The 25,769-nt window shown below is 41.1% G+C and overlaps 2 protein-coding genes and 1 long non-coding RNA gene across 4 annotated transcripts in view; 1 reads left to right on the forward strand and 2 right to left on the reverse strand.

The window, feature by feature from the left end:
• The window catches only part of LOC129816409 (uncharacterized), a 34,407-nt gene extending 30,442 nt beyond the window's left edge, over positions 1–3,965 (reverse strand). The window contains exon 1 of the long non-coding RNA XR_008753551.1: positions 3,778–3,965. This is a non-coding gene — a long non-coding RNA (uncharacterized LOC129816409). The remainder of the gene's footprint in view (positions 1–3,777) is intronic.
• The window catches only part of LOC129816408 (G-protein coupled receptor 39-like), a 31,964-nt gene extending 19,896 nt beyond the window's left edge, over positions 1–12,068 (forward strand). Inside the window, exon 2 of the mRNA XM_055870864.1 lies at positions 10,879–12,068. Within this exon, the coding sequence (XP_055726839.1) occupies positions 10,879–11,381 (503 nt within the window). The 3' untranslated portion in view covers positions 11,382–12,068. The remainder of the gene's footprint in view (positions 1–10,878) is intronic.
• Positions 12,069–18,324: 6,256 nt separating this feature from the next.
• LOC129816410 (ly6/PLAUR domain-containing protein 1-like) overlaps positions 18,325–25,769 on the reverse strand; it is a 44,430-nt gene continuing 36,985 nt past the window's right edge. For both annotated transcript variants that reach the window (XM_055870866.1, XM_055870867.1), the window contains exon 3: positions 18,325–22,173. In XM_055870866.1, the coding sequence (XP_055726841.1) occupies positions 21,917–22,173 (257 nt within the window). In that variant the 3' untranslated portion in view covers positions 18,325–21,916. The remainder of the gene's footprint in view (positions 22,174–25,769) is intronic.

The following is a 25,769-nucleotide window of genomic DNA, read 5'->3' on the forward strand; positions in this document are numbered from 1 at the left end:
GGACTAAAAACACTATTTAATGTGGTATGACATTATCTTTTATGACATGGCACTACTAGTCTTTTCAGATCCGATTCTGATATTTTCCAATGCCTAGTGATTCTTCAGAAGAAATCACACAGGCCGTGTCCAAATACCAGTACTTTCGTTCTGAATAGTAGGCATTTTGGGTATGCAAAAAATAGAACGTTTTGTAGCGTGAAATTTGAAAAATGTAGTATACTTTAAATGCCAGGATGTCATACTCATTTCGGCTATTCGTCAAGTAAAATTCACTGCACACTATAAAATAAGAGAATCATCTTTCCAGACCCACATATGTTTGAAAACAGCTGATAATCAGAGAAGGGGACGGGTTCCCAAAACGAACGAATGGCGGGAATCAATTAAATTGCGCACTAGATACAAATGATCAGTATGGATGACCATAGCATGTTGATACTTGTTGCTAGCCGTTGTTTTTTGGCTAAGCATTACATTCTAAATGATATGTGTCACGATTACTACACAGCACAGTATGCCGTTTTAGTAAGTAGTAGGCAAGACAGATTTTGGACATGGCCAAAGCAAATGTAGAAACTCTGTTTGCCTCTGGACGTGGCAGTCCAGTATCATTGCTTGAGTAAGTCTGGAGAAAAGATGCAACATAGAGAGAACAAACAGTGGTGGTCTATCAAAACAAACAGTTGCGCAAGAAAATCTCTTAAAAGATTAGCGCAATATCACTAATATCCTCTTCGGAATGAATGAAGTTGCTCGAGTGGCTTAACGACAGAGGATATTCTATTAGCTAGCAAATTAATTTGCTCACACGCGGTAGCTAGGGCAGCCAGTACATTTGTGACGGACAGACTTGAAAAAGACTGGAGATTTTCCCAGGCTTATAAGTGTCCTTACTGGATCCATGGACTTAGATATAATGAAGACGTATTATCTTCCCCACACAGTCAGGCACGCACACATACACACTCACACACACACACACACACACACTGTGAGTTTGCTGTTTTATATCATATTATGCTTTTTATTACACTGTGATACTCAAGCACTTACAAACTTTAGGGCCTAAACACAAACCGTTATTTGCATGCATCTCTACACCTCACATTTGCTTACAGGTTTTATAACTTGTTTGCAGTACGTAACACTAGTGGTGTAACCACCACAGAGCGATGTCTGGCCACACAATAGAAACCAAAGGCTCAATCAGAGATTCCAATTACAGAAGAGACATGGAATGAATTGGTTGAATAATCAGCTTTAATTGTTTTCTAATTAGCAGCTTGGCATATTGTCCATATTTACGGGGCTCTGTGGCGTCGTGTGTGTGTGAGCCTGTGTGTGCAGCAGAGGGGGCTGGTGTGAGGAGCTGTAGGAGGATGGACTCATTGTAATGCCTGGAATGGCATGAAACCACGTTTGACTCCGTTCCATTTATTCCATTCCAACCATTACAATGAGCCTGTCCTCCTATAGCTCCTCCCACCACCCTCTGGTGTGCAGGGTTGGTTAGGTTACTTTCTAAATGTAATTCCTCACAGTTACTAGTTACTTGTCCAACATTGTAATCAGTTACGTAATTTTGGGATTATCCAAACTCAGTAACGTATTCTGATTACTTAGATTACTCTCCCTTTAAGACGCTTTAGAAGAAGACAAAAATGTATATTACTAATTGAACGACATCTATTTCTGGACAAATCAATGTTAGAGTTGCATAACTGGCACTAAATGGATGTTGCATTAACTTTTCTAACCCATTGCTTGTACTACAGACAAATAATATGATTAAAAATACATAATACATTAAAAAAACTAAGTCTGTGAGATTTCCATCATTCCAAGTGTAACAGTATAACTTTAAACCGTCCCCTCGCCCCGACCTCGGGCGCGAACCAGGGACCCTCAACAACGGTCGCCCATGAAGCATCGTTACCCATCGCGCCACAAAAGCTGCGGCCCTTGCAGAGCAAGGGGAAACACTACTTCTAGGTTTCAGAGCAAGTGACGTAACTGATTGAAACGCTATTAGCGCGTACCCGCTAACTAGCTAGCCATTTCACATCCGTTACACCAAGTCATTGAATACCCCTTGATCTTCAAGAATAGGATATGGAAAATTTGCAATTATAGATTCTCCAAATAGTTTTATCTGAACATAACCCAAAAACAAAGGACTTATACTCTGACTACCATGGAGTGAATTTTGTCAGCAAAGGACTTATTGGCCTGCCCTACTCTGTTGTTTATGATTTTGTTGTCATGGAGGTCTGATTGAGCTTTTATTAATGCCATATGCTGCATTTGCTATCGGCATTTTGTTTACATTTTTTTGTTAACACTTTGATAACTTGATCATTTGCAGCTGTTTAAGTGTATCAAAAGTGCACAAGTTTTAAGTCTTTTCAGCACGAATTAGATTGAGCAATAAAAACCCCACTCGAGGTCATTTTTGACAAGTCTCAATGTCCTTGAGTGGCCCAGCCAGAGCCCAGACTTGAACGCAATTGAACATCTCTGGACAGACTTAAAAATAACTGTGCAGCGACGCTCCCCATCCAACCTGACAGAGCTTGAGAGGTTCTATAGAGAAGAATGGGAGAAACTCTTCAAATACAGGTGTGCCAAGCTTGTAGCGTCACACCCAAGAAGACTCAAGGTTGTAATCGCTGACAAAGGTGATTCAACAAAGTACTGAGTAAATGGTCTGAATACTTATGTAAATGTGATATTTCATTTTATAGATTTTTTTATAGATTTGCAGAAATTTCTAAAAACCTGTTTTTACTTTGTCATTATAGGTTTGGTTGTGTAGATTGATGAGAGGGGAAAACAATTCAATCCATTTTATAATCAGGCTGTAACATAACAAAATGTGGACCAAGTCAAGGGGTCTGAATACTTTCCGAATGCACTGTACACTGAACATACCAAACATTAGGAACACCTTTAGAATATTGAGTTGCACCCCTTCCCCCCTTTTGCCCTCATAACAGCCTCAATTCGTCGGGGCATGGAATCCACAAGGTGTCAAGCGTTTCACAGGAATGCTGGCCCATGTTGACTCCAATGCTTCTCACAGTTGTGTCAAGTTGGTTGTATGTCCTTTGGGTGGTGGACCATTCTTGATATACACAAGGAACTGTTGAGCATGAAAAACCCAGCAGACTTACCATTCCCCGCACCTACTACCATACCCCGCTCAAAGGCACTTAAATGTTTGCCTGGCCCATTCACCCTCTGAATTGTACACATACACAATCCATGTCTCAATTGTCTCAAGGCTTAAAAATCCTTCTTTAGCTTTTCTGCTCCCCTTCATCTACACTGATTGAAGTGGATTTAACAAGTGACAAATAAGGGATCATAGCTTTCACCTGGATTCACCTGGTCAGTCTATGTCATGGAAAGAGCAGGTGTTCTTATTGTTTTGTATACTCAGTGTACATTTGTGAACAGCCATCCACAACAACCACAATCAGTAAGGCGCAAATAGCTAAGGGTTCTATTCAACCTGTCTTCATCTTCAGCGTTACAGATTCCACAATGGAAATATAAAGGTCATTTCCGATTGAGCCGACACATGCAGCGTTTACCGTGAATGCAGTCTCCGCTAAAGTAGAACAGTTGCTCTTAAATTTCAATCACGCTGTAAAGCTGAACTTGCGCGTTGCGAATTCAATCGAGCCCTGAATGAGAGAGCGGCAGTGTAATTCATGTCATTGCGCTATGTATCGCGCCACCCGTAGGCTACAACACTGCTGTCATCCTTACCTGCAAGCGTTTATTCAAGTTGGATAATCTTTGCAGACATAGAAATAGCTTAGATTTACTCCTGCTCTTTCCCCTCAATCCATCAAACGCATTCGGTGTGTCACCATAATAGTCTCTGTCTTGTGGTCAGACCGATGATGTAAATAAACCCTGGATTGTTGATCCTATGTATTGGCCATTGAGAGGCTTTGAAGCCACCAGTCGGCCATATTGGTACTCCCCAGTAGGGACAGTTCTAGCATATCTGTTTTGTCCGAGTTTAAAAGCAAAACATTTGTCGCCATCCACTTCCTTATGTCTGAACACAGGCTTCCAAGAGTAGGCAATTTTGGGGCTTCACCATATCTCATCAAAATGTACAGCTGTGTGTTGCCCGCATAGCAGTGGAAATTGACCTTGTGTTTCCGAATGACATCACCAAGAGGTATAATATATAGTGAAAACAATAGTGGACTTAATTAAAACGGAACCTTGAGGAACAACGAAACTTACAATTGATTTGTCAGAGGACAAACTATCCACAGAGACAAACTGATATCTTTCTGACAGATAAGATCAAAACCAGGCAAGAACTTGTCCGTGTAGACCAATTAGGGTTTTCAATCTCTCCAAAATAATAAAGTGATTGATGGTGTCAAAAGCGGCACTAAGGTCGAGGATTACGAGCACAGGTGCAGAGCCTTGGTCTGAAGCCATTAAAAAATAATTGATCACCTTCGTGAGCGCAGTTTCAGTATTATGATGGGGTCTAAAACCAGACTGGAGCATTTCATATACATGATTTGTCTTCAGGAAGGCAGTGAGTTGCTGCGCTACGGGTTTTTAATACATTTCGGGTCAATGTTTGGCTTTTTCAGTAGAGGCTTTATTACTGCCAAATTTAGCGAGTTTGGTACATATATGGAGGATAGGGAGCCATTTATTATCGTCAACATAGGAGGGCCAAGCCCAGGAAGTAGCTCTTTCAGTAGTTTAGTTTGAATAGGGCCCAGTAAGGCAGCTGGAAGGTTGAGAGGCCATGACTATTTTCATGAATGTGTCAAGAGATACAGGATTTAAAAACTTGAGTGTCTCCATTGATTCTAGATCCTGGCAGTTCTGTGCAGACTCAGGACAACTCAGTTTTGGATTAATATGCAGATTCAAAGAGGAGTCCGTAACTTCCTTTCTAATATTCATGATCTTTTCGTAGAAGAAATGAATGAATTCACCACTGCTGAAGTGAAGGCCATCCTATCTTGGGGGATGCAGCCTTTTAGTTCGCTTTGCGACAGTATCAAAAATAAATGTTTTATTGTTTTTATTAAGTTGAAAAAGTAGACTGATTGAGCAGCAGTGAGGGCTCGTTGATATTGCATGGTACTGTCTTATCAAGCTAGTGTAATGAACACGATGGGAGACAGAGAGCTAGTTTCAAGCGCAGGACGCAGCAGATGTATATTGTGAAGGACCACAGGAGGAGGCAGGCAGAAGGTCATACACAACAAAGCAACAGTACAGGCAGGGAAAAGGCTAGTAACGTCGTCCGGGAGATTAGGCAATAACAGGAAATCCGATAGGCTAAGGTACAGGCAGGGAATAGGCGTCGTTAGTGAGGCGGGCAAAAACTATCATACACTGGAGGATTAATTATGGGGAAACCCAGCGCTCTGAATAGAAGTGTGTCACAAAACAAACAATACCTCACAATGATGGGGTGCAAAGAACTGAACTAAATAGTGTGTGATAATGACATACAGGTGTGTGAACAGGTGATCAGAATTCAGTTGATTGGGATCTGGAGAGTGAGCTGCGTTCAGGAGATCTATGTGTTTGAGAGTGTGAGTTGGAAGCAGACGTTACAGCTAGTCAAAACATTTTTTTCTATTTTCTGGAAGCTTGCCACAGCGCTCGGTTATTTTCTATATACCAGGAAGCTAATCTCTTGTGACATATGTTTTTGTTTTTAGAGGTGCGACTGGATCTAGGGTATTACGCAAGGTTTAATTTGGATCCTTGGTTAGGTGGTTAACTGATTTTTGTACGTGGACGTCCTTGGGTAGGTGGAGGGAGTCTAAGAGGGCGTCTAGGAATCTTTAGGTTGTCAAGAATTGGATTGTCCCAGCTTTTGATAATTCTTGGTTGGATTATTTGTTATTTGTGATCTGTTAGTCCAGGATTATGAGAAAAACATTTAAATACACAATATTTATTCCACAGGACAAAACTACAGTAGATCCAGGGTATGACAGTGGCAATGCGTATATCCAGAGACATGTTGGACAAAACCCACTGAATTGATGATGGCTCCAAAAGCCTTTTGGAGTTGGTCTGTGGACTTTCCATGTGAGTATTGAAGTCACCAAAATGACTACAAGGTCCATGAAGAAGTGAGGAACGCTGTATACGGCCCAGGAGGCCTTTGAACAGTAGTTATAAAAAGTCATTGAGTAGGCTGCATTGATTTCATGACTAGAAGCGCAAAAGATGAAAGCCGATGAAAGCCGTTCATAACAAAAATTAATGTCGTAAATGTTATACTTCCGCCTTTGTGGGATATTGTTACTAGTGTAACCAGGAGGAGAAGCCTCAATTAACACAGTAAATAAATCAGGCTTGAATCATGTCAGGCCAATCTCATCAAGGTTATGATCAGTGATTAATGAATTGACTGACTGCCTTGGAAGTGAGGGATCTAACATTAAGTAGTTCTATTTTGAGATGCGAGACATTGCCACAATCTCTTTCAATAATGACAGGAATGGAGGAGGTCTTTATTCCAATGAGATTGTTATGTGCTGACTACATTGACTGTGCTAGTGGCAGACTCCACTAAGCTGGCAGACTGGCTAACTGCCTGCTGCCTGGCCTACACCCTATAGCATTGTTGAGCTAGAGGAGTTAGACCCATGTATATGTTGATAGATAAGATGAGAACACCCCTCCAGCTTTGATGGAGTCTGTCACTCCTCAGCAGGCCAGTTATCTACAAATTCTCTCTTTTGGGAGGGACAGAAAACAGTTTTCAATCAGAGATTGAGTTGTGTGAGTCTGCTGTAGAGCTCACCACTCCCTCTTACTGGGAGGGGGCCAGAGACAATTACTCGATGCCAACACAATTTTCTAGCTAAGTTACACGCTGAATGTTGCGCTTGGCAAAAACAAATGTAGACATCAATAAATGCATTTCTATAGCTTCCAAAATATTTTTTACACTGCTGGGGGTTTGCTAAGATGGAGGCATTGTGACTTCAACACAGCACCTCCCTATCAATCATCTAGTGTATATATAAAACAGTGGGTCAGACTCACGCTGGTGGAACAAACTTAAACTTGCACCTTTTTTATGCTGATTTGAATGTCATTGAGAACCAGAAAGAAAAAAAATGTTCTGAATATAAAAGTAATCCTAGAAGTAATCATTTTGTTTTTCAAAAGTGTCTGTAATCGGATTACAATATTTTAGCAGATCAGTTACTTACATGTAATCCGTTTCTCCCCAACCCTGTGCATGCCTGTGTGTGTGTGTCAGGGGACCAGGCTGTCCAGACTGTTCTTTCATTTGCAGTGTGAGGCAGCAGGAGCGCCCAGCAGGATAGCCGAAGAAAAAACAGACCCTGAGCCAGAATATGAGTGTGTGTTTTGCCAAGTACTCGCTTTTAAAGGACGATAATGGTGGTGGTGTACAGTGTGTGGGGGGAGGGTGTGTGTGTGTGTGTGTGTGTGTGTGTGTGTGTGTGCCTGCGTGTGCCTGCGTGTGCCTGCGTGTGCATGTGTTTGTAGATGTGCACCATTTGTGTACCTTTTGTGTGCATTGACAACAAGATCTTACTACAAATGTTTTGAGGTGTATGTGTGTGTGTGTTTTTGGCATTATGTGTTATATTGTTATGGCATAAGACAGATACTAGACACTGTATTCAACCAAAGACCCACAACTCAAAAAGACATAAAAATACAGCATCAATCAACAGTCATTGACAACTACCATTATGGAAGCTATAACGTTTTAATGTTTTACAGTTTAATTCTATTACGGTTTTACGACACCAATCCATGCGGGCCCAATGCCAATTTTCCAGGTGACTGGCCACTCTAGAATGAGGAAGCCTTGGGATAGGAAGAACCAAACTCAGATCGATCTCCTCCCCAGGAATTTGGAGCAAATAGCTGTCGGGGATTGTCTTCATGGTTCTCTGCTCAACATTTGGACATGGTATTAGCTAAATGGTCACGCGAAGGACAGACTTAATCGATTCTACAAGAATGGTAAACCTGTCAGGGAGAACTTGACATCCAAGGGGCTCTGTCTGACTGTAGTGTGCCAACACCCGGACTAGGCACTGCAGAGCCATGTTGTTCTGAATAGGCGGCCTTGGTATTTCATAGCCTGTGCAGAACTAACAAAAACAAATATTCCACACAAAGGGAGTTAAATCATTTTAAGACTTCATAGATGTCTCCACAATCAAATAAATTAATAAGTATGTTCCATCATTTCCATGTCCCAAAACGCACCTTCAGCAGTCTTATGCCAAGCTCCAGTCCCATATGTATGAGGAGTAATGTGTGTATGTGTAGGAATGAAGCACGGGAGCAGTGTATACACTGCTTTCATTCAGGTCCCATTTGTCCATTTGCTGCATTGTTGGAAGGGTGGCCACTGATGGCATTTGGTAGCTGTCTGCATGTTTTGTGTCGACTAGCTCAGGACCTTGCTGTTAGGAGGGAAAGTATAAGTAAAGTAGTGGCTTTTATGAGCAGATTAGACTAGTTCCAGTTCAGGTATTGTTCTCTAATTTCATTATTTGCCTGTAAAAATGATATGGCTCAAACCACATGACAGTTGAATGAGAGGAATGAAAAACACTCAAGATTATAAAGCTAATTTTCAATTATGAAGTAAAGGCCAACTTCCACAAGAACAACTTCGTCTGCGGAAAACAAATAGCCAGATCTATTATTGATCGTCAAATTACCACAAAACCCTTGGATATAATGTAGTATAATGTTTGTTATAATAATGTCAAGATATCTCTTAAATATTAATGCACAGCCGTACAGACTGAAAAACGTGCCAATTTTGACAAAACTGTCTTACAGTAGGACTCATAACAGCATTCATATCCATTCATTAATAATGTGTATATTAGATTCAAAATGTAAGAATGTTTCGAACACCATTGGAGTCTTTTTGATGACATAAGCAAATACTGCTTTGAAAGTTTTGGTATTCATATGTTCCCGCTAAATATTTGGTGAAAAGTTTCCATTTGACTTATAGTATCTCTATCAGTTTTCTGTTTATCCATTTAGGCATGTATTGTCTAGAGACATTTTTGAAATTAATAAAATATTTTAGTAAAACCAGACATTTTTTTGCCTCCGATGTAACTTAACTTGTGGATCTAGCCAATTTCTATTTCCTTAACTTGATTTCAATTGGGAAATTGGAGCCCATCGACCTGTTACGTTTGAGTTCTTGATGCAGTCGATCAATGCTCTCAGGAATGTGTCTCTTCAGGAGGCATTTGTTGATGTGGAACTAAGCATTATTCATTTAGCATTAGAAATATGGTCGAGTGTGGATATTGTATCTTCAACACAATTCCGGCATGTTTGTAGGTAATAGAATAGCTTAGCTATAAGACTCCAAACTCACTACCACCAAGGGTTGGAGTTTAATCTCCACATGCTTTACTGTCAGCTTAGTCTACTTTAGCATGAGGCTTAAAGCATATGATAAATATGTGCTGAGACCATACTTCATGGTTTATGCACCTGCTAAAGCATACACACCAGGCTGATGCCATATAATCTAAGCCTACTTTCCAGTCATAAATAGCATACTGTACATTTCACATTTAAAATGTCTCTGTCTTGAGTTTTCTGAGACCCATTCCTGACACTTGCTACTGTCTGACTCTGCCTCATGGAGCATTCACACTTTGGAAGAATTCTGTAAGATCAACCTGTATTCAAGTCTGCACAAAAAAAAGATGTATAAGCCAAAGCCAAAAGGACCCATATGCAGCGGGATTTGACCAATTTGCATGTGAATTTTTAGATAAGCAGCATAGTATGTACTGGAAATAAGAACAGTGCAGATATGTATGTCTAGAATCAACAACTTTATGTACATGTTGGTAAGCAAACTATACCGTTTTAATTATTTCAACACTTAAAAAGTGTTAGTTAATTAAACAGTTTTAAACATGTATTGTAACACCTAATTTTTTTTAGACTACAGTATGTTTAATACTTATTTAATTTAAACACTTAAAAAGTTTTACAATAAATTAAGAAGATAGGTAACTGTGTTATTCTGAGTTATTCTACCACTTTTTCATGCTGTGTATAACCTATTCATCAGTGTTTTCCCCAAAGAGTACATACAACATTAGCCAGGGAGGAATGTTTCTCGAACCTGAACCTCATCACAGAGAACTTATACACTCAATTAATGTTATTTTTTTTCCATTCATATTAAAACCCCATTTTATTTATTTTGGCAAGGATAATGTTCAGACAACGTTTTTCAGTCGTTGCCTTTATTCTGGGGTTTTCTTTTGAAATAATTGTTACACATCAAATAACACATGAATGAAAACATAAATTGTATAAAAAGACATTTGCCTGTTGCCTTTTTTTCTTTATTTGTTGTATACTTTTTACCATTAGAACAGGTACTGTTGTAGACTTGAGATTCACTAAAACAATCAAGGGGTCAGCAAGAATGTGTAAGTACCCTCTCTAATGGACTACTCACTGTCGACTTATAATGCACCTCTTCTACTCTCAACTCCACTTCACTGACACAAGGCTGAATAAAATATTTCCGTAGCTCATCATTTATTTTCGAATTTCACAGCATTTCAAGCCCTCAATTCATAATCAGTGGACCATTTAGTGGTATGCCAATATGAATATAAATACAACTAAATTATTGAAATGTAATTTGAAATCAACGCGATACCCTAAGGACTAACTGCCCGGTTTTTGTACACCAGCACAGACCTCCATGCACTGACATTTATTAACATTATTCATTAGTCTACTTCTCTATTCTTAATTACTTACTCCCCCTCTCTTCTTCCCCTGTCTCCATCCCTCTTTTCTCAGGTTTAATAGTGGGCTCCCTCACTGTCTGCTGGCTTCCCAACCAGGTGCGTCGCCTGATGACCGCCGCCGTGCCCAAATCCAGCTGGACCATGCCCTACTTCCGCAGCTATGTGGCATTGCACCCCGTGGCCGACACCTTCTTTTACCTCAGCTCCGTGCTCAACCCCTTCCTGTACAACCTCTCCTCCCGCCAGTTCCAACAGGTCTTTGTCCAGGTGCTGCGCTGCCGCCTCACCATTGAGCATGTCAACAAACGGACTCTGAGGAGCCCCGAGGCCAACTCGGCCCGCTCGTTGCGGCCCCTGCTAAAGTCGCTGCGCTGTGGTCATGGCGGCAGGTCTACTCAGACTCAGAGCTTGGAGTTCGAGATGCCTACGTTCACTACCTTACATATTCCTAAGGACACTCCAGCTCCCAGCCCTGAGGAGGCCCTTCCCACAACCAATGAATCACGCTCGATTTCAGTGCGAAAGGGAAATGAGCCTGATGAGACTGAAATATAAGGGGACGCATTTGGTGCTTTGAAGTTTATTCAAATACATGTATCATAAAGTTGGCTTGTGTTTACACCTTATATTAACATGTGGTTGTCGTCATCCGAACGAGATGATCCGATCACTATCTGATCGAGATTTGTTGCTTCGACACATGGTAATAACTAATAATTTAGTCCGTTTTGTGATCAGATTCCCTGGTTCCCTCCCTGTATGCAAATTAATCCAACCTGCCGATATGACACAAACTATATAAATCGACAAAACAGCGCACTTTTATAGTCAATAGTTTTATACTCTCATCATTACAGCCTACTTTTGTTATCGACAATTCAAGACTGAGCGCAATAGCCCACTGGGCAAACCACATCATTTCAACGTGGATAATTGGGTAATATTTGGTTGAGACGTTGATCAATGAGATTGCAACCTTTATTCACCCACTCCAAAGACAGTCAAAAGTTAGTTGAATTTCCAGTGTGTTATCACTATGCTTTCAACCATCTGCAATCTGGTTCATGTTATCAATCAACCAACCAGAGTATTTACAAACAGAACAGGAACTAAATAATCCATATGTATTGATCACATCTTTACTAATGTTGCAGAAATCTGCTCTAAAGCGGTATCCACACCCTTCGGATGTAGTGATCATAATATAATAGCTATATCTAAAAAATAATCTAAGTTCCAAAGCCTGGGCCTAAAATTGTGTGTAAACGATCATTTTGCAATGACATCGAAGATGTGAAAAATATTTGTTTGTCTGATGAGTGTAATGAGGAACATCCTGACGTTGCACTTGAAGCATTTATGAAACTACTTCTTCCGGCTACTGATAGGCATGCGCCCATTAAGAAACACTGTTAGAACTGATAAATCCCCATGGCTAGATGATTAAATGAAAAACAATGGCTGAGAGGGATGAGGCAAAGGGAATAGCAAATAAGTCTGACAACACAGCAGACTGGCAGTATATTGAGAAATCACATAACTAAACCGAAAGACGAATAAACTATACTATGGAACAAAGATAAATTATATAAAGAATGATAGTAAAAAGCTTAAAATTAAATTCTAGGCAAAATAGCAAACTCGGCTCCATACTTTTTTGAGGCAGGTGGCTTGTTCATAGCAAAACCTTTTGATATTACCTACCAGTAAGAACTTTTTTTGTTGAGAGATTAGCAAACATAGGCATGACATGCAATAAACAAATACTGAGCCTTCATATTCATGCATAATGGACCAAATAATGAAGGATGAACACTGTAGCTTTGAGTTCCACAAGTTGGGTGTGGAAGAGGGGAAAAAATTGTTCCTATAAATAAATAAGGACAAACCACCTGGTACCGACAACCTGGATGGTAAATTGCTGAGGTTGGTAGCGAAATAAATTGTGACTCCTGTTTGCCACATCTTCAATTTAAGCCAAGAAGACTCAGACATGGAAGGAGGAAAAGGTCACTCATCTACTCAAGAAGAGCAGAACACCCTTTAAATGGTTCAAACAGCTGACCAATTAGCCTGTTACAAGTGCTTAGCAAACTGACACAAATGACTGATGATTGGCTGAAATAAAATTGTGACTCATTTCAGGAAACTAGGCATAATGTCACATGTCATTACTTCACAGGAGAGCCATTTGAATGTAAACTTTTTTTTTTTTAATCAAAATGCGTTTTTGGGCAGAAATGCCTTCTGGAACATGTGAACTTTTGTGTGCCTTAATAACAAACTTGTATGCCATCTGTAAATAGGAATACAATTGTTAAATTACAAGTCTCAGAAAAAAGACAAGACCCTTCCCGCTAGCCATGAGTTTTGAAATCAGTAGAATTAGAGTATGATAGCTAAGGAGATGGAGAAAATTCTGGCGTTTGATTGCAAATATGCAGAGGGAGTCGAAAAGAGAACACATTGCTGTTGTATAAAACACCTGTTTCCAGATTACATCTTCAAACTAAGGGCAACCAAGGCATCCATGACACATGGGGAGAAGCGTCCACACATGTAAACGGGTAAGAGTCTAGCTAGCTACATTTTCAGATATGACATATTTCATTTTTTGTCAGAAAGTTGTTTAATTTCAAGTTAAAGCGTACTGTTAGCTAGCTAACGTTAGCTGACTGGCTCGCTAGCTAACGTTACGTGTAGGATGTGTAATAATATTATTCTTATCTCAAAGCCATTTGCATGGCTAGTTATAGCCGAATGTTAGATAGCTAGCGATCATTGAACCTGGTTTGTTAGTTACCTACAGATTCATGCTGGGATTATGGTTCGTTGTTTAGCTAGCTAGCAATTTTTTTTAAAGACTCCACTAGGAAAGTAACCATTTCAATAGAATGTTTATGATGTCACTGCGACAACTGACGATAGACGTAGCTGGTAAATTCACTGTGTGCTGACGACTCAACAGTATACATGTCGGCTGCAAAAGTAAAATAAATAACTTAACAGAGCCTCAGTCAGTTTTAGCATGGGTAACTAACAATAGGCTGGTGCTAAATATCTACAAAATTAGAAGCATAATTTTGGGATAAATCACTTAATTTAGATCTGTTATTGAATAATGTGGCGATTGAGCAAGTTGAGGAGACTAAACTGCTGGGTGTAACCTTAGATAGCAAGCGATCATGGTCAAAACATATAGACTCAATGGTTGCTAAAATGGGAAGAGGTTGGTCCATGATACCCTAGGGCGTAGATGCCTTCTTGACATCTCAGTCGACCAGACAGGTCCTACAGGCCATAGTTGCCACCCTGACTACTGCCCAGCTTTGCAGCAAAAAGGAACATAAGTAAATTGCAGTTGGTCCAGAACAAAGCAGCACATATCGCACTTAGATGTAACACGGAGGGAAAATGTCAGTCTCTCCTGGCTCAAAGTTGTGAAGGGATTGACTGCATCACTATTGATCTCTGTGGAAAGTTTTGATGTGTTGAAGGTGCCAAATTTTCTGTTCAAGCAGTTAGCACAGAGTTTGGACACTCATTGGTACAACACATGACATACAACCAGAGGTCTCTTCACTGTCCCCAGGTCCAGAACAGAGGCTGGGAAACGCACAGTATAAAATAGAGCCATGACTACATGGAACTCTGCCACCCCAGGTAACTCAAGCTAGCAATAAAAACAGGTTCAAAGAACACTTTACTGCACAAAAAGGGGACTGTGAAGAGACTCAACCATTTTATATATCTTGTACTGTAAATTGAACTGTATTGTGTATTAATATGTAGGCTGTGTGAAATGTATGTAGTTCAGTCCTTGACTAATAATATTCTGTACTATGTCATGTTTCATGTGGACACCAGGAAGAGTAGCTGCCGTTTTTGCAGCGGCTAATGGGGATCCTAATAAATACCAAATACCAGTCTAAAATGCTCTGGTACTTCGACGTCTAAGAATGTATTTTTTAAACCTCCTGCGTTGTGCTAGATGTGTCAATGTGTAGTTCATACATGCATGCATAATCTATGAGCCGAATTAGTGTTTTATCTCAATTAGCCACAAAAATCCGAGTATGAAAGTCTGTTTTTTTAAGCTGTGCCACGCCATTCTCCCTACATTTCCCCACACGTGGGCCAGCCCCCTAGCAATTCCAGTTCTAGCCAATGAGCTTCAGCACCTCGCTTTTGAGTGATAAATTGGCCTGCCCTTCGTTATCCAATGAGGTTGCAGGGAGGGCCCAACGGCTCAGTGGACACAGCAGAAAGAGAGAGAGAGAGCAATGACGTGTTCACAGCCAAATTCACATTTATTTTTTGTGCATTCAACCATTTAAAAGCACATCAACGTTCAAATGGGAATACAATGTCAGATGTTTTGTTTATTTATGGGATAAACGCCTACACTACATTACCTTGGAAATAATGGATGACGACCGCCTCGTCACTTTGCAGAGTTAATTTTTCCAAAGTAATGTACAGAACGGTGGCATTTATCACGCTTGTACCACAGTTGCCAAAGAAAGCAATATGAAAGCACACATTTACTGGTAGAAATACTTTTTATTTATTTATATAAGCAAATTCATACCTTCTTGTTGCTAGACATGCGACCCAGTCGTTCGTTCAATATTTGTGAATGAGACCCAGTCGTTCGATCTTTATATCCCTTGCTAGCTACAGCTACACAACCTCTTCTGCCATAATGACAGTATATTTTATTCTGTTGCGTTTGTTTAAGCTTTTATCCCGCGTAAACCACAGTTGCCAAAGAAAACAATATTATAAGCATACATTTACCAATACAAATAAAGACATTTCGTTGATATTTTCATTTATATAAGCAAATTCATATTTTCATCTTTTGGTTGCTTGAGACGTGACCCAGTCGTTTGTTCGATATTTATGGATACAATGTCTCTGCAAAAACGAAATCTATGTTAACTACCTACATTTTTTTTGTCGTTGGACCTGCATTTATAATGTATCCAATTTCAGTTTGTGATTGTTGGTTTAGCATTCTGTAATTTTGTAGCAAGTACGGTCTGCGTGTAGGCGCCTTTTGCGTCATGATTGCAAGGTGTCCCAATATATCTTCTAACTGTCCCGTTATCTTGCTTTAATGTACATTCTAGATTAACCTTCTAGCTAATCAGAAGCTAGTATTCAACAAAACTGTTGTATAAAACAGACTGTGTCATCACTGTGCATCGTCATGAACCATGATTGCAATTGAGATTAAATTAAACGGACATAGTACAAGTGATCATTGTCCTTTGAGATTCTCTGCAGATTATTACAGCAATTGTGAAGATCTCCACAGACCTGTGATGACCTAGGCATGCTATCGTGAACATGCGCGCTTTATGTGACTACATTAGAAGAAACTAATAGTTTGAATGACCTCAAAATGTGTCCATGGATGTGTTACTCATTTTAAGGTTGAATGTTACATTAGTCTTAACTTTAGACTACTTTCTGTATTACAAAAGTAATATTACATTGCATCTGGTTAACACAACCAAATATCAACATTTAAAGACGATTTATCTACTGCTTAGATGGCACCATGTGAGCCACTGGCTTAATCCCATTCTTTAACCTTTGTTTATGGCTGAGTTGGAGACGTTAATCCAGCAAATAATTGGTTAACAAGTTAGGAGGCTATTTATTTCATAAGTTATATTGCATTGTGTTTTGATGTCAATTTAACCAAATATCACCATTTGAAGGAGATGCATCTTCTGATTGGATAGTACCATCTGTGCCATCGACTTAGTCTGCCTTTAATTCCAGTTTGTCTACAAATGTATAATTGATATATTGAATTCATGTCTCCATCTCAACCAAAAATCTAAGTTAAAGAATAGGACTAAGTCAAATCAAACCTGAAATGCAATTTAAATAAAAGCTTGATTTGATTTAGTGCTATTCTTTAACTGTTGATATTTGGTTGCACTGACAACCAAACACTTAAATATAATTAAATATCCTTCAATTTAAAATCAACCAGAACTAGGCCTATTGTATTGTTTATTTATAGTTGAATTCTGGGGTGAATTGAAACAATAGCTGTTGATGGCTTTGCAAATGCTTTATAGGCCTAAATATACTTTTTCAAATCCAATACATTTGCCAAGCAGATTCAACATCACAATGCGTTGACAAATTACTTTCAAACAATGTTGATTCAACCAGTTTGTGCCCAGTGCGGGACTACTGTCCCGATAACCTCGACCTGTCCACAGCCGTACAAATAAATATTCAGAGTATCTCTCCCATCCATAAAAAAATTCACCACACAGACGAGCTGAGTATCTGGTGTGTGCACAAAGTACAATTACTGCACAGTATAAATAAAATGACACTTAGGCCCTAATGCACAGAGTAGAATAGGCTACAAAGTGTATCTCCAAATGACACAATGCATTATCCAAACAGGTCTGGACAGGTTTGTTCTTTACGCATGTATGTTTACATACACTACAGTTCAAAAGTTTGGGGTCACTTAGAAATGTCCTTGTTTTTGAAAGAAAAGCTAATTTTTTGTACATTAAAATAACATCAAATTGATCAGAAATACAGTGTAGACATTGTTAATGTTGTAAATGACCATTGTAGCTGGAAACGGCAGATCTTTAATGGAATATCTACATAGGCCCATTATCAGCAAACCATTACTCCTGTGTTCCATTGGCACGTTGTGTTAGCTTATCCAAGTTTATAATTTTAAAAGGATTATTGATCATTAGAAAACCATTTTGCAATTATGTTAGCACAGCTGAAAACTGCTGTGCTCATTAAAGAAGCAATAAAACTGGCCTTCTTTAGACTAGTTGAGTATCTGGAGCATCAGCATTTATGGGTTCGATTACAGGCTCAAAATAGCCAGAAACAAATACCTTTCTTCTGGAACTCGTCAGTCTATTCTTGTTCTGAGAAATTAAGGCTATTCCATGTGAAAAATTGCCAAGAAACTGAACATCTCGTACAGTGCTGTGTACTACTCCCTTCATAGAACAGCGCAAACTGGCTCTAACCAGAATAGAAAGAGGAGTGGGAGGCCCCGGTGCACAACTGAGCAAGAGGACAAGTACATTAGAGTGTCTAGTTTAAGAAACTCACAAGTCCTCAACTGGCAGCTTCATTAAATAGTACCAGCAAAACACCAGTCTCAACGTCAACAGTGAAGAGGCAACTCTGCGATGCTGGCCTTCTAGGCAGAGTTGCAAAGAAAAAGCCATATCTCAGACTGGCCAATAAAAAGAAAAGATTAAGATTGGCAAAAGAACACTGGACAGAGGAACTCTGCCTAGAAGGCCAGCATCCCGGAGTCGCCTCTTCACTGGTTGCTGATAATGGGCCTCTGTACGCATTCCATTTTAAAAAATCTGCCGTTTCCAGCTACAATAGTCATTTACAACATTAACAATGTATACACTGTATTTCTGATCAATTTGATGTTATTTTAATGGACAATTATTTTTTTTTTGCTTTTCTTTCAAAAACAAGGACATTTCTAAGTGACCCAAACTTTTGACCAGTAGTGTACGTTGTCTTTATATTATTGTAATTTTGTCATGAAAATAAACTTTAGTATATACTGTACCTAAACAGTACCAACAAGAAAAAAAGTGACATGCTGGGAGAACGACGTGGTTTACTTTCCTCCAAATCATTGATTATTCACTAAGGGAACCTCAATATGATAACCTACTGTAGGCATGTGGTCACATTATTAAAATTCATGGAAAATAGCGTTAAATCGACAAAAAGTGCAAAGGAGTACGCATGCAATGCAAATGGATTTATAAAAGGAATAAAGTGCAAATCTAAAAGTAATCTAAAGTTTCCTTTTTATTGAAGCCTACATTAGAGTATATTAGACAGTGGCCGCACTCATGCTTACAAAAAGCTATGTGCTTTTACGCATTAGTTTGGACAATTTCTGCACTTTATTGATAGCTCCAAAATACCTCCAATCCATAAGACTGCTGAACAATGAATCAAAAGGCTACACGGACTATTTAAATTGATCCCCCATATTACCTCAAATAACCTGTACCCCCTGTACATAGCCTCGTTACTGTTCTTTTATTGTAACTTTTTTTAAACTTTAGTTTATTCAGTAAATATTTTCTTAACTCTTATTTTCTAAAAATTGCATTGTTGGTTAAGGGTAAGTAAGCATTTCATGCTGTATTTGGCGCATGTGACAAATACAATTTGATTTGATAAACGTGACTAAATATGCTTCTTGGCTTCGGCTATGAAGTAGAATTGATGTGGTGAGTCAAACACAGTCAAGAATGACTTCTAGGTGACCATGAAAGTTGAACCCAAGGAGAGCCACTAAGCTGTCTTCTCTATTACAGTATTCAATCAATCGGAGAGGAATACAGCACATCCTCCAACAAACACTGCAACAATCTGTCACAAGCTGATTTGTAAGTGTGGTGCCTCTACAGACTAAAGACGTGAGGAGTCGAACATATTACATGCAGTCAAAGCACAGTTAGGATCATTTTTACCAATTTCATTTCATACTGTACATTTTAAAAGTTGGAACATTGGAAAAAGATTCGTATTGGAAGTGTTGATTACAGTGATTTGTTTCCTTGACAAGAGATAAACACTTCTCCATACTGTAACTCATATTATCACATTCACAAAATGTTCTCAACACTGTTCCTCATGACCTGGTGACTGCATTGTACATTGTGTCCAAAGTATTATTTTCCATTGATTTGCATGGCATCCATAACTGACCACTGACAGAGTTGACGACTTCCTAAAATGGATGCCGTAATCCAAAAAATGGTCAGTTACTCTTTGTTGGTCTATTTGTGTTTTTGTTCATTTTGTGTCTGTAGTCCAGTTCAGCTTTATAGCACGATTCACAATTAGAGATAACGTTCCCACTGTCGCAGAGACTCAATCAGAAATTAACATTTGTACAGTAGCGCGCAAGATTTAGCGTATTTAGCGATACCGATTGAATAGAGCTCTTACTGTACAAATATACCTCTTCCAGCTCATCTACAAAATATACAGTTGAAGTCGGAAGTTCACATACACTTAGGTTGGAGTCATTAAAACTTGTTTTTCAACCACTCAAATTTCTTGTTAACAAACTATAGTTTTGGCAAGTCGTCTTTCTGCATGACACAAGTAATTTTTCCAACAATTGTTTAGACAGATTATTTCACTTATAATTCACTGTATCACAATTCCAGTGGGTCAGAAGTTTACATACACTCAATTGACTGTGCCTTTAAACAGCTTGGAACATTCCAGACAGCTTGGAACATTCCAGACTCAAATGATGTCACTTAGCCTATCAGAAGCTTCTAAAGCCATGACATCATTTGAGTCAATAGGAGGTGTACCTGTGGATGTATTTCAAGGCCTACCTTCAAACTCAGTGCCTCTTTGCTTGACATCATGGGAAAATCAAAAGAAATCAGCCCCCCCCCTTTTAAAAGAAAATTGTAGACCTCCACAAGTCTGGTTCATCCTTGGGAGCAATTTCCAAATGCCTGAAGGTACCACGTTCATCTGTACAAACAATAGTACGCAAGTATAAACACCATGGGACCACGCAGCCGTCATACCACTCAGGAAAGAGACGCGTTCTGTCTCCTAGAGATGAACGTACTTTGGTGCGAAAAGTGCAAATAAATCCCAGAACAACAGCAAAAGACCTTGTGAAGATGCTGGAGGAAACAGGTACAGTATCTATATCCACAGTAAAACGAGTCCTATATCGACATAACCTGATAGGCCGCTCAGCAAGGAAGAAGCCACTGCTCAAAAACCGCCATAGAAAAGCCAGATTACGGTTTGCAACTGCACTTGGGGACAAAGATCGTTCTTTTTGGTGAAATGTCCTCTGGTCTGATGAAACAAAAATAGAACTGTTTGGCCATAATGACCATCGTTATGTTAGGAGGAAAAAAGGGGGAGGCTTGCAAGCCGAAGAACACCATCCCAACCGTGAAGCACAGGGGTGGCAGCATCATGTTGTGGGGGTGCTTTGCTGCAGGAGGGACTGGTGCACTTCACAAAATAGATGGCATCATGAGGCAGGAAAATTACGTGGATCTATAGAAGCAACATCTCAAGACATCAGTCAGGAAGTTAAAGCTTGGTCTCAAATGGGTCTTCCAAATGGACAATGACCCCAAGAATACTCCCAAAGTTGTGGCAAAATGGCTTAAGGACAACAAAGTCAAGGTATTGGAGTGGCTATCACAAAGCCCTGACCTCAAACCAATAGAATATTTGTGGGCAGAACAGAAAAAGCGCGTGCGAGCAAGGAGGCCTACAAACCTGACTCAGTTACACCAGCTCTGTCAGGAGGAATGGGACAAAATTCACCCAACTTATTGTTGGAAGCTTGTGGAAGGCTACCCAAAACGTTTGACCCAAGTTAAACAATTTAAAGGGAATGTCAGCAAATACTAATTGAGTGTATGTAAACTTCTGGCCCACTGGGAATGTGATGGAAGAAATAAAAGCTGAAATAAATCCTTCTCTCTACTATTATTCTGACATTTCACATTCTTAAAATAACTTGGTGATCCTAACTGCCCTAAGACAGGGAATTTTTACTAGGATTAAATGTCAGGAATTGTGAAAAACTGAGTTTAAATGTATTTGGCTAAGGTGTATGTAAACTTCCGACTTCAACTGTACATATTACCTTGTAGTGCCCTCAGTTGGCCAGTCAATGTCTGTCAATCAGTGATGACAATGTAAAGATCAGCACCATTAGAGTCCACAGAAAAAAATGTGACCCATTGGAAATGATATTCCTCCATGGCCACCTCACTTTCACTCGCCAAAGTCCTTTCCTGTGGTGCATATCACTGACACTATAAACATATTAGGGAGGTTCCTTCAGAACCTTTCTTCAAATCAATGACCTTCGACCGTTAGTTGCTGTCCTTATTAGGACATCAACTAAATACAGTGTCTGTTAGGACAGCGTCATACATCCACTGACGATATGGACACCGTACATTCAGGCAAGCCTCAAAAATTTGAACCACAGTCTTGATGAGACCAAACCAGCCAATCATAGGCTCTCAGCTGAATATGGAGGGTGGGCGCAGGAGGAAGGGAAGAAAAAGGAGGGAGAGGCTGTGGAGTGGGCTTAAGGACGAGGCGGCAGACGGAACTCTGTTACTGGAACTCTGTTTCTTCTGACGGGGACCATTACAGAGGGGAGTGTTGCAGCAGCTGATGCACACCGAGTAGAGCTTCCCTGTGCAGAACTGCTGGTAGCCAGAGGAGGCGATGAGGCAGGCCCCAGACGATGCACAGGACTTGCGGTAGTGCTTCCCTGGAACAAGAACAGAAACGTGGCCATTAGATGCTGTTTGCGCAGCACGGGTGTAGTGCTGCCAGAGCGTGGGGGAGTGGCACTCCCTCACTTTTTTAAATTTGAAGATACAGAGAGCTAGTAAAACTAATAAATACTATTTAAAAGGGAAACTTCACTCTGGCTCAGCCACGGCATATAGTCATTACTATATTGACATTATTACGTTATCATAAACATAAAAATTATCGTAACCACAACCTAGAACAAACACATTTTCATTTCATTGCAAGATTCGAGACATTTCGACTTCCTTTGTATTTGGCTGCTCATAGTGAACCACAAAGTCCGGCATTTGTAACGAATGCAGATACCACTCCTAGATGGGACGTGCCCACACACTTGGATGATGGCAATGTTTACTTTTGAACAACCAACACAATAATCCCATTACTTCTCTAGGCAATTTTTTGGGGGAAAATGTTTGTTTTTCTCTAACTTTTGTCACATGCCCATGTTATGTTCTGTGTCTTGCTATGCTAATTACAAACAAGCGTAACATGACTTGATGTCATGTTGTTTCAGCATTCTACATCCCAGAGATTTACCCCGATGCTGCCAGTGGCTTGCGGCTATCAAGAATGATGCTGCAATGTTCTTGATATCGGGCTCTTGAGAATGATTTAGTCAAATATTTTGTCAGGATTAATTTGCTACACATAGTCTGTGGTAGTATAATCATTTTGTGAGAGAACAATGCTTATCTTTTAGACCTCAATGTACATGTAGACCTGTGGCATACAATGTAGGAAAGACAATTTGCCTTTTCAGACTGATACTTATGGGGGAATAACCAGTGTTAACAGTACATGCAAAGCATGAAATGCAGCAATAGGGAGATGCCTAACACGCAGGGGCAACCTGGCAGCTCCAAAATGCAGGTGTTTCAGCCTAGCTCGGGGCTTTCTGTAGTGGTGGGGCAGCCAGCAGAAAATACGGAGCATAGGGGTTAGTAATGTTCTCTAGTTGCACCGTGATTAGCTCAGTGTTCAAATCACGTTATATCTACAGTAGCTTTGATTGGACTGGACTCAACAATATACATCCAAAATCTTAGCTAGCAAGCATCATCATGAATCAAGTCAACAATCCACTGGCAAATCCTTTTCAATCCTTGTCATATGAAGACAAATTATGAAGATAAAATGTATCGTTGCTCATCGGCCATTGGACATCAACATTACGCAAAAAGTTGGAAATCGCAAATTCAACAATGAGTGATTTGGAAGGAATCGGTGGCTAGCTGAAAGCATAGCAAAGCAATCACTAGCCTGCTATTCAGTGGAGTGGATGTGTGGTCCAAGTCTGGGTTTAAGGTTCTCTTTTCCAAGCTTAAAAGGATAAACATTCAACATTGGCCATGCTGTCAATCCAGCAGGACTTCTGCCGCTTTCAAAACTAGAAACTTGGAACTGGGAAATCACAGACTTCAGTGAGTTTAAGACAACTGGGAACTCGGGAAAAATGAGCTCTGATACTTTTTGAACTGTCATTCAACTAGGAATTCCAAGTCGGAAACTCGGGCCTTTTTCTAAACCTCTGACCTGAAGATCATTAAGGTCATGCTTAGACTATAAACTCTCCTTCCAGACTCATATCAAACATCTCCAATCCAAAATCAAATCTATATTCGGTTTTCTATTTTCGCAACAAAGCCTCCTTCACTCATGCCGCCAAACTTACCCTCATAAAACTGACCATCCTAACGATCCTCGACTCCGACGATGTCATCTACAAAATAGCTTCCAGTACTCTACTCAGCAAATTGGATGCAGTCTATCACAGTGCCATCCGTTTTGTTACCAAAGCGCCTTATACCACCCACCAAAGCGACCTGTTGTTACGGCTGTCCTCACGCTGCTTGATCCATGGTAGGTGGGTGGTTCTGTAACGGCTGTCCTCCTCCTCTTCAGACGAAGAGGAGGAGTAGGGATTGGACCAAAGTGCAGCTTGATATTTGCACATAATGAAGTTTATTAAAGTACAGACGAAAACCGAAAACACTTCAACAAACTACAAAATAAGAAAACGACGTAGACGAAACCTGAACATGGAACTTACATAAAGACACGAAGAACTCACAAACAGGAACAGACTACATCAAACGAACGAACAAACCGAAACAATAATTACAAACCACCTAAACATAGAAACACAAAACATAGAATGCCCACCCCAACTCACGCCCTGACCAACTAAACACATACAAAAATAACAGAAAACAGGTCAGGAACGTGACAGAACCCCCCCCCCCTCAAGGTGCGAACTCCGGACGCACCACCAAAAGTCTAGGGGAGGGTCTGGGTGGGCATCTGTCCACGTTGGCGGCTCAGGCTCTGGGCGTGGTCCCCATCCCACCATAATAAATCCCCGCTTTTTTAGCCTCCTCCCAATGACCACCCTCCAAATTAACCCAACTGGATTAAGGGGCAGCACCGGACTAAGGTGCAATACCGGAATGAGGGACAGCACCGGAATGAGGGGCAACACCGGAATGAGGGGCAACACCGGAATGAGGGGCAACACCGGAATGAGGGGCAACACCGGAATGAGGGGCAACACCGGAATGAGGGGCAACACCGGAATGAGGGGCAACTCCGACGTGAAGGGCTGGTCATGGCTGGCTGACGGCTCTGGCTGGTCATGGCTGGCTGACGGCTCTGGCTGGTCATGGCTGGCTGACGGCTCTGGCTGGTCATGGCTGGCTGACGGCTCTGGCTGGTCATGGCTGGCTGACGGCTCTGGCTGGTCATGGCTGGCTGACGGCTCTGGCTGGTCATGGCTGGCTGACGGCTCTGGCTGGTCATGGCTGGCTGACGGCTCTGGCTGGTCATGGCTGGCTGACGGCTCTGGCTGGTCATGGCTGGCTGACGGCTCTGGCTGGTCATGGCTGGCTGACGGCTCTGGCTGGTCATGGCTGGCTGACGGCTCTGGCTGGTCATGGCTGGCTGACGGCTCTGGCTGGTCATGGCTGGCTGACGGCTCTGGCTGGTCATGGCTGGCTGACGGCTCTGGCTGGTCATGGCTGGCTGACGGCTCTGGCTGGTCATGGCTGGCTGACGGCTCTGGCTGGTCATGGCTGGCTGACGGCTCTGGCTGGTCATGGCTGGCTGACGGCTCTGGCTGGTCATGGCTGGCTGACGGCTCTGGCTGGTCATGGCTGGCTGACGGCTCTGGCTGGTCATGGCTGGCTGACGGCTCTGGCTGGTCATGGCTGGCTGACGGCTCTGGCTGGTCATGGCTGGCTGACGGCTCTGGCTGGTCATGGCTGGCTGACGGCTCTGGCTGGTCATGGCTGGCTGACGGCTCTGGCTGGTCATGGCTGGCTGACGGCTCTGGCTGGTCATGGCTGGCTGACGGCTCTGGCTGGTCATGGCTGGCTGGCGGCTCTGGCTGGTCATGGCTGGCGGGCGGCTCTGGCTGGTCATGGCTGGCGGGCGGCTTTGCAGGCTCAGTACAGACGGGCGGCTTTGCAGGCTCAGTACAGACGGGCGGCTTTGCAGGCTCAGTACAGACGGGCGGCTTTGCAGGCTCAGTACAGACGGGCGGCTTTGCAG

Source organism: Salvelinus fontinalis, chromosome 19, assembly GCF_029448725.1.
Source record: "Salvelinus fontinalis isolate EN_2023a chromosome 19, ASM2944872v1, whole genome shotgun sequence".
Lineage (NCBI taxonomy): Eukaryota > Metazoa > Chordata > Actinopteri > Salmoniformes > Salmonidae > Salvelinus > Salvelinus fontinalis.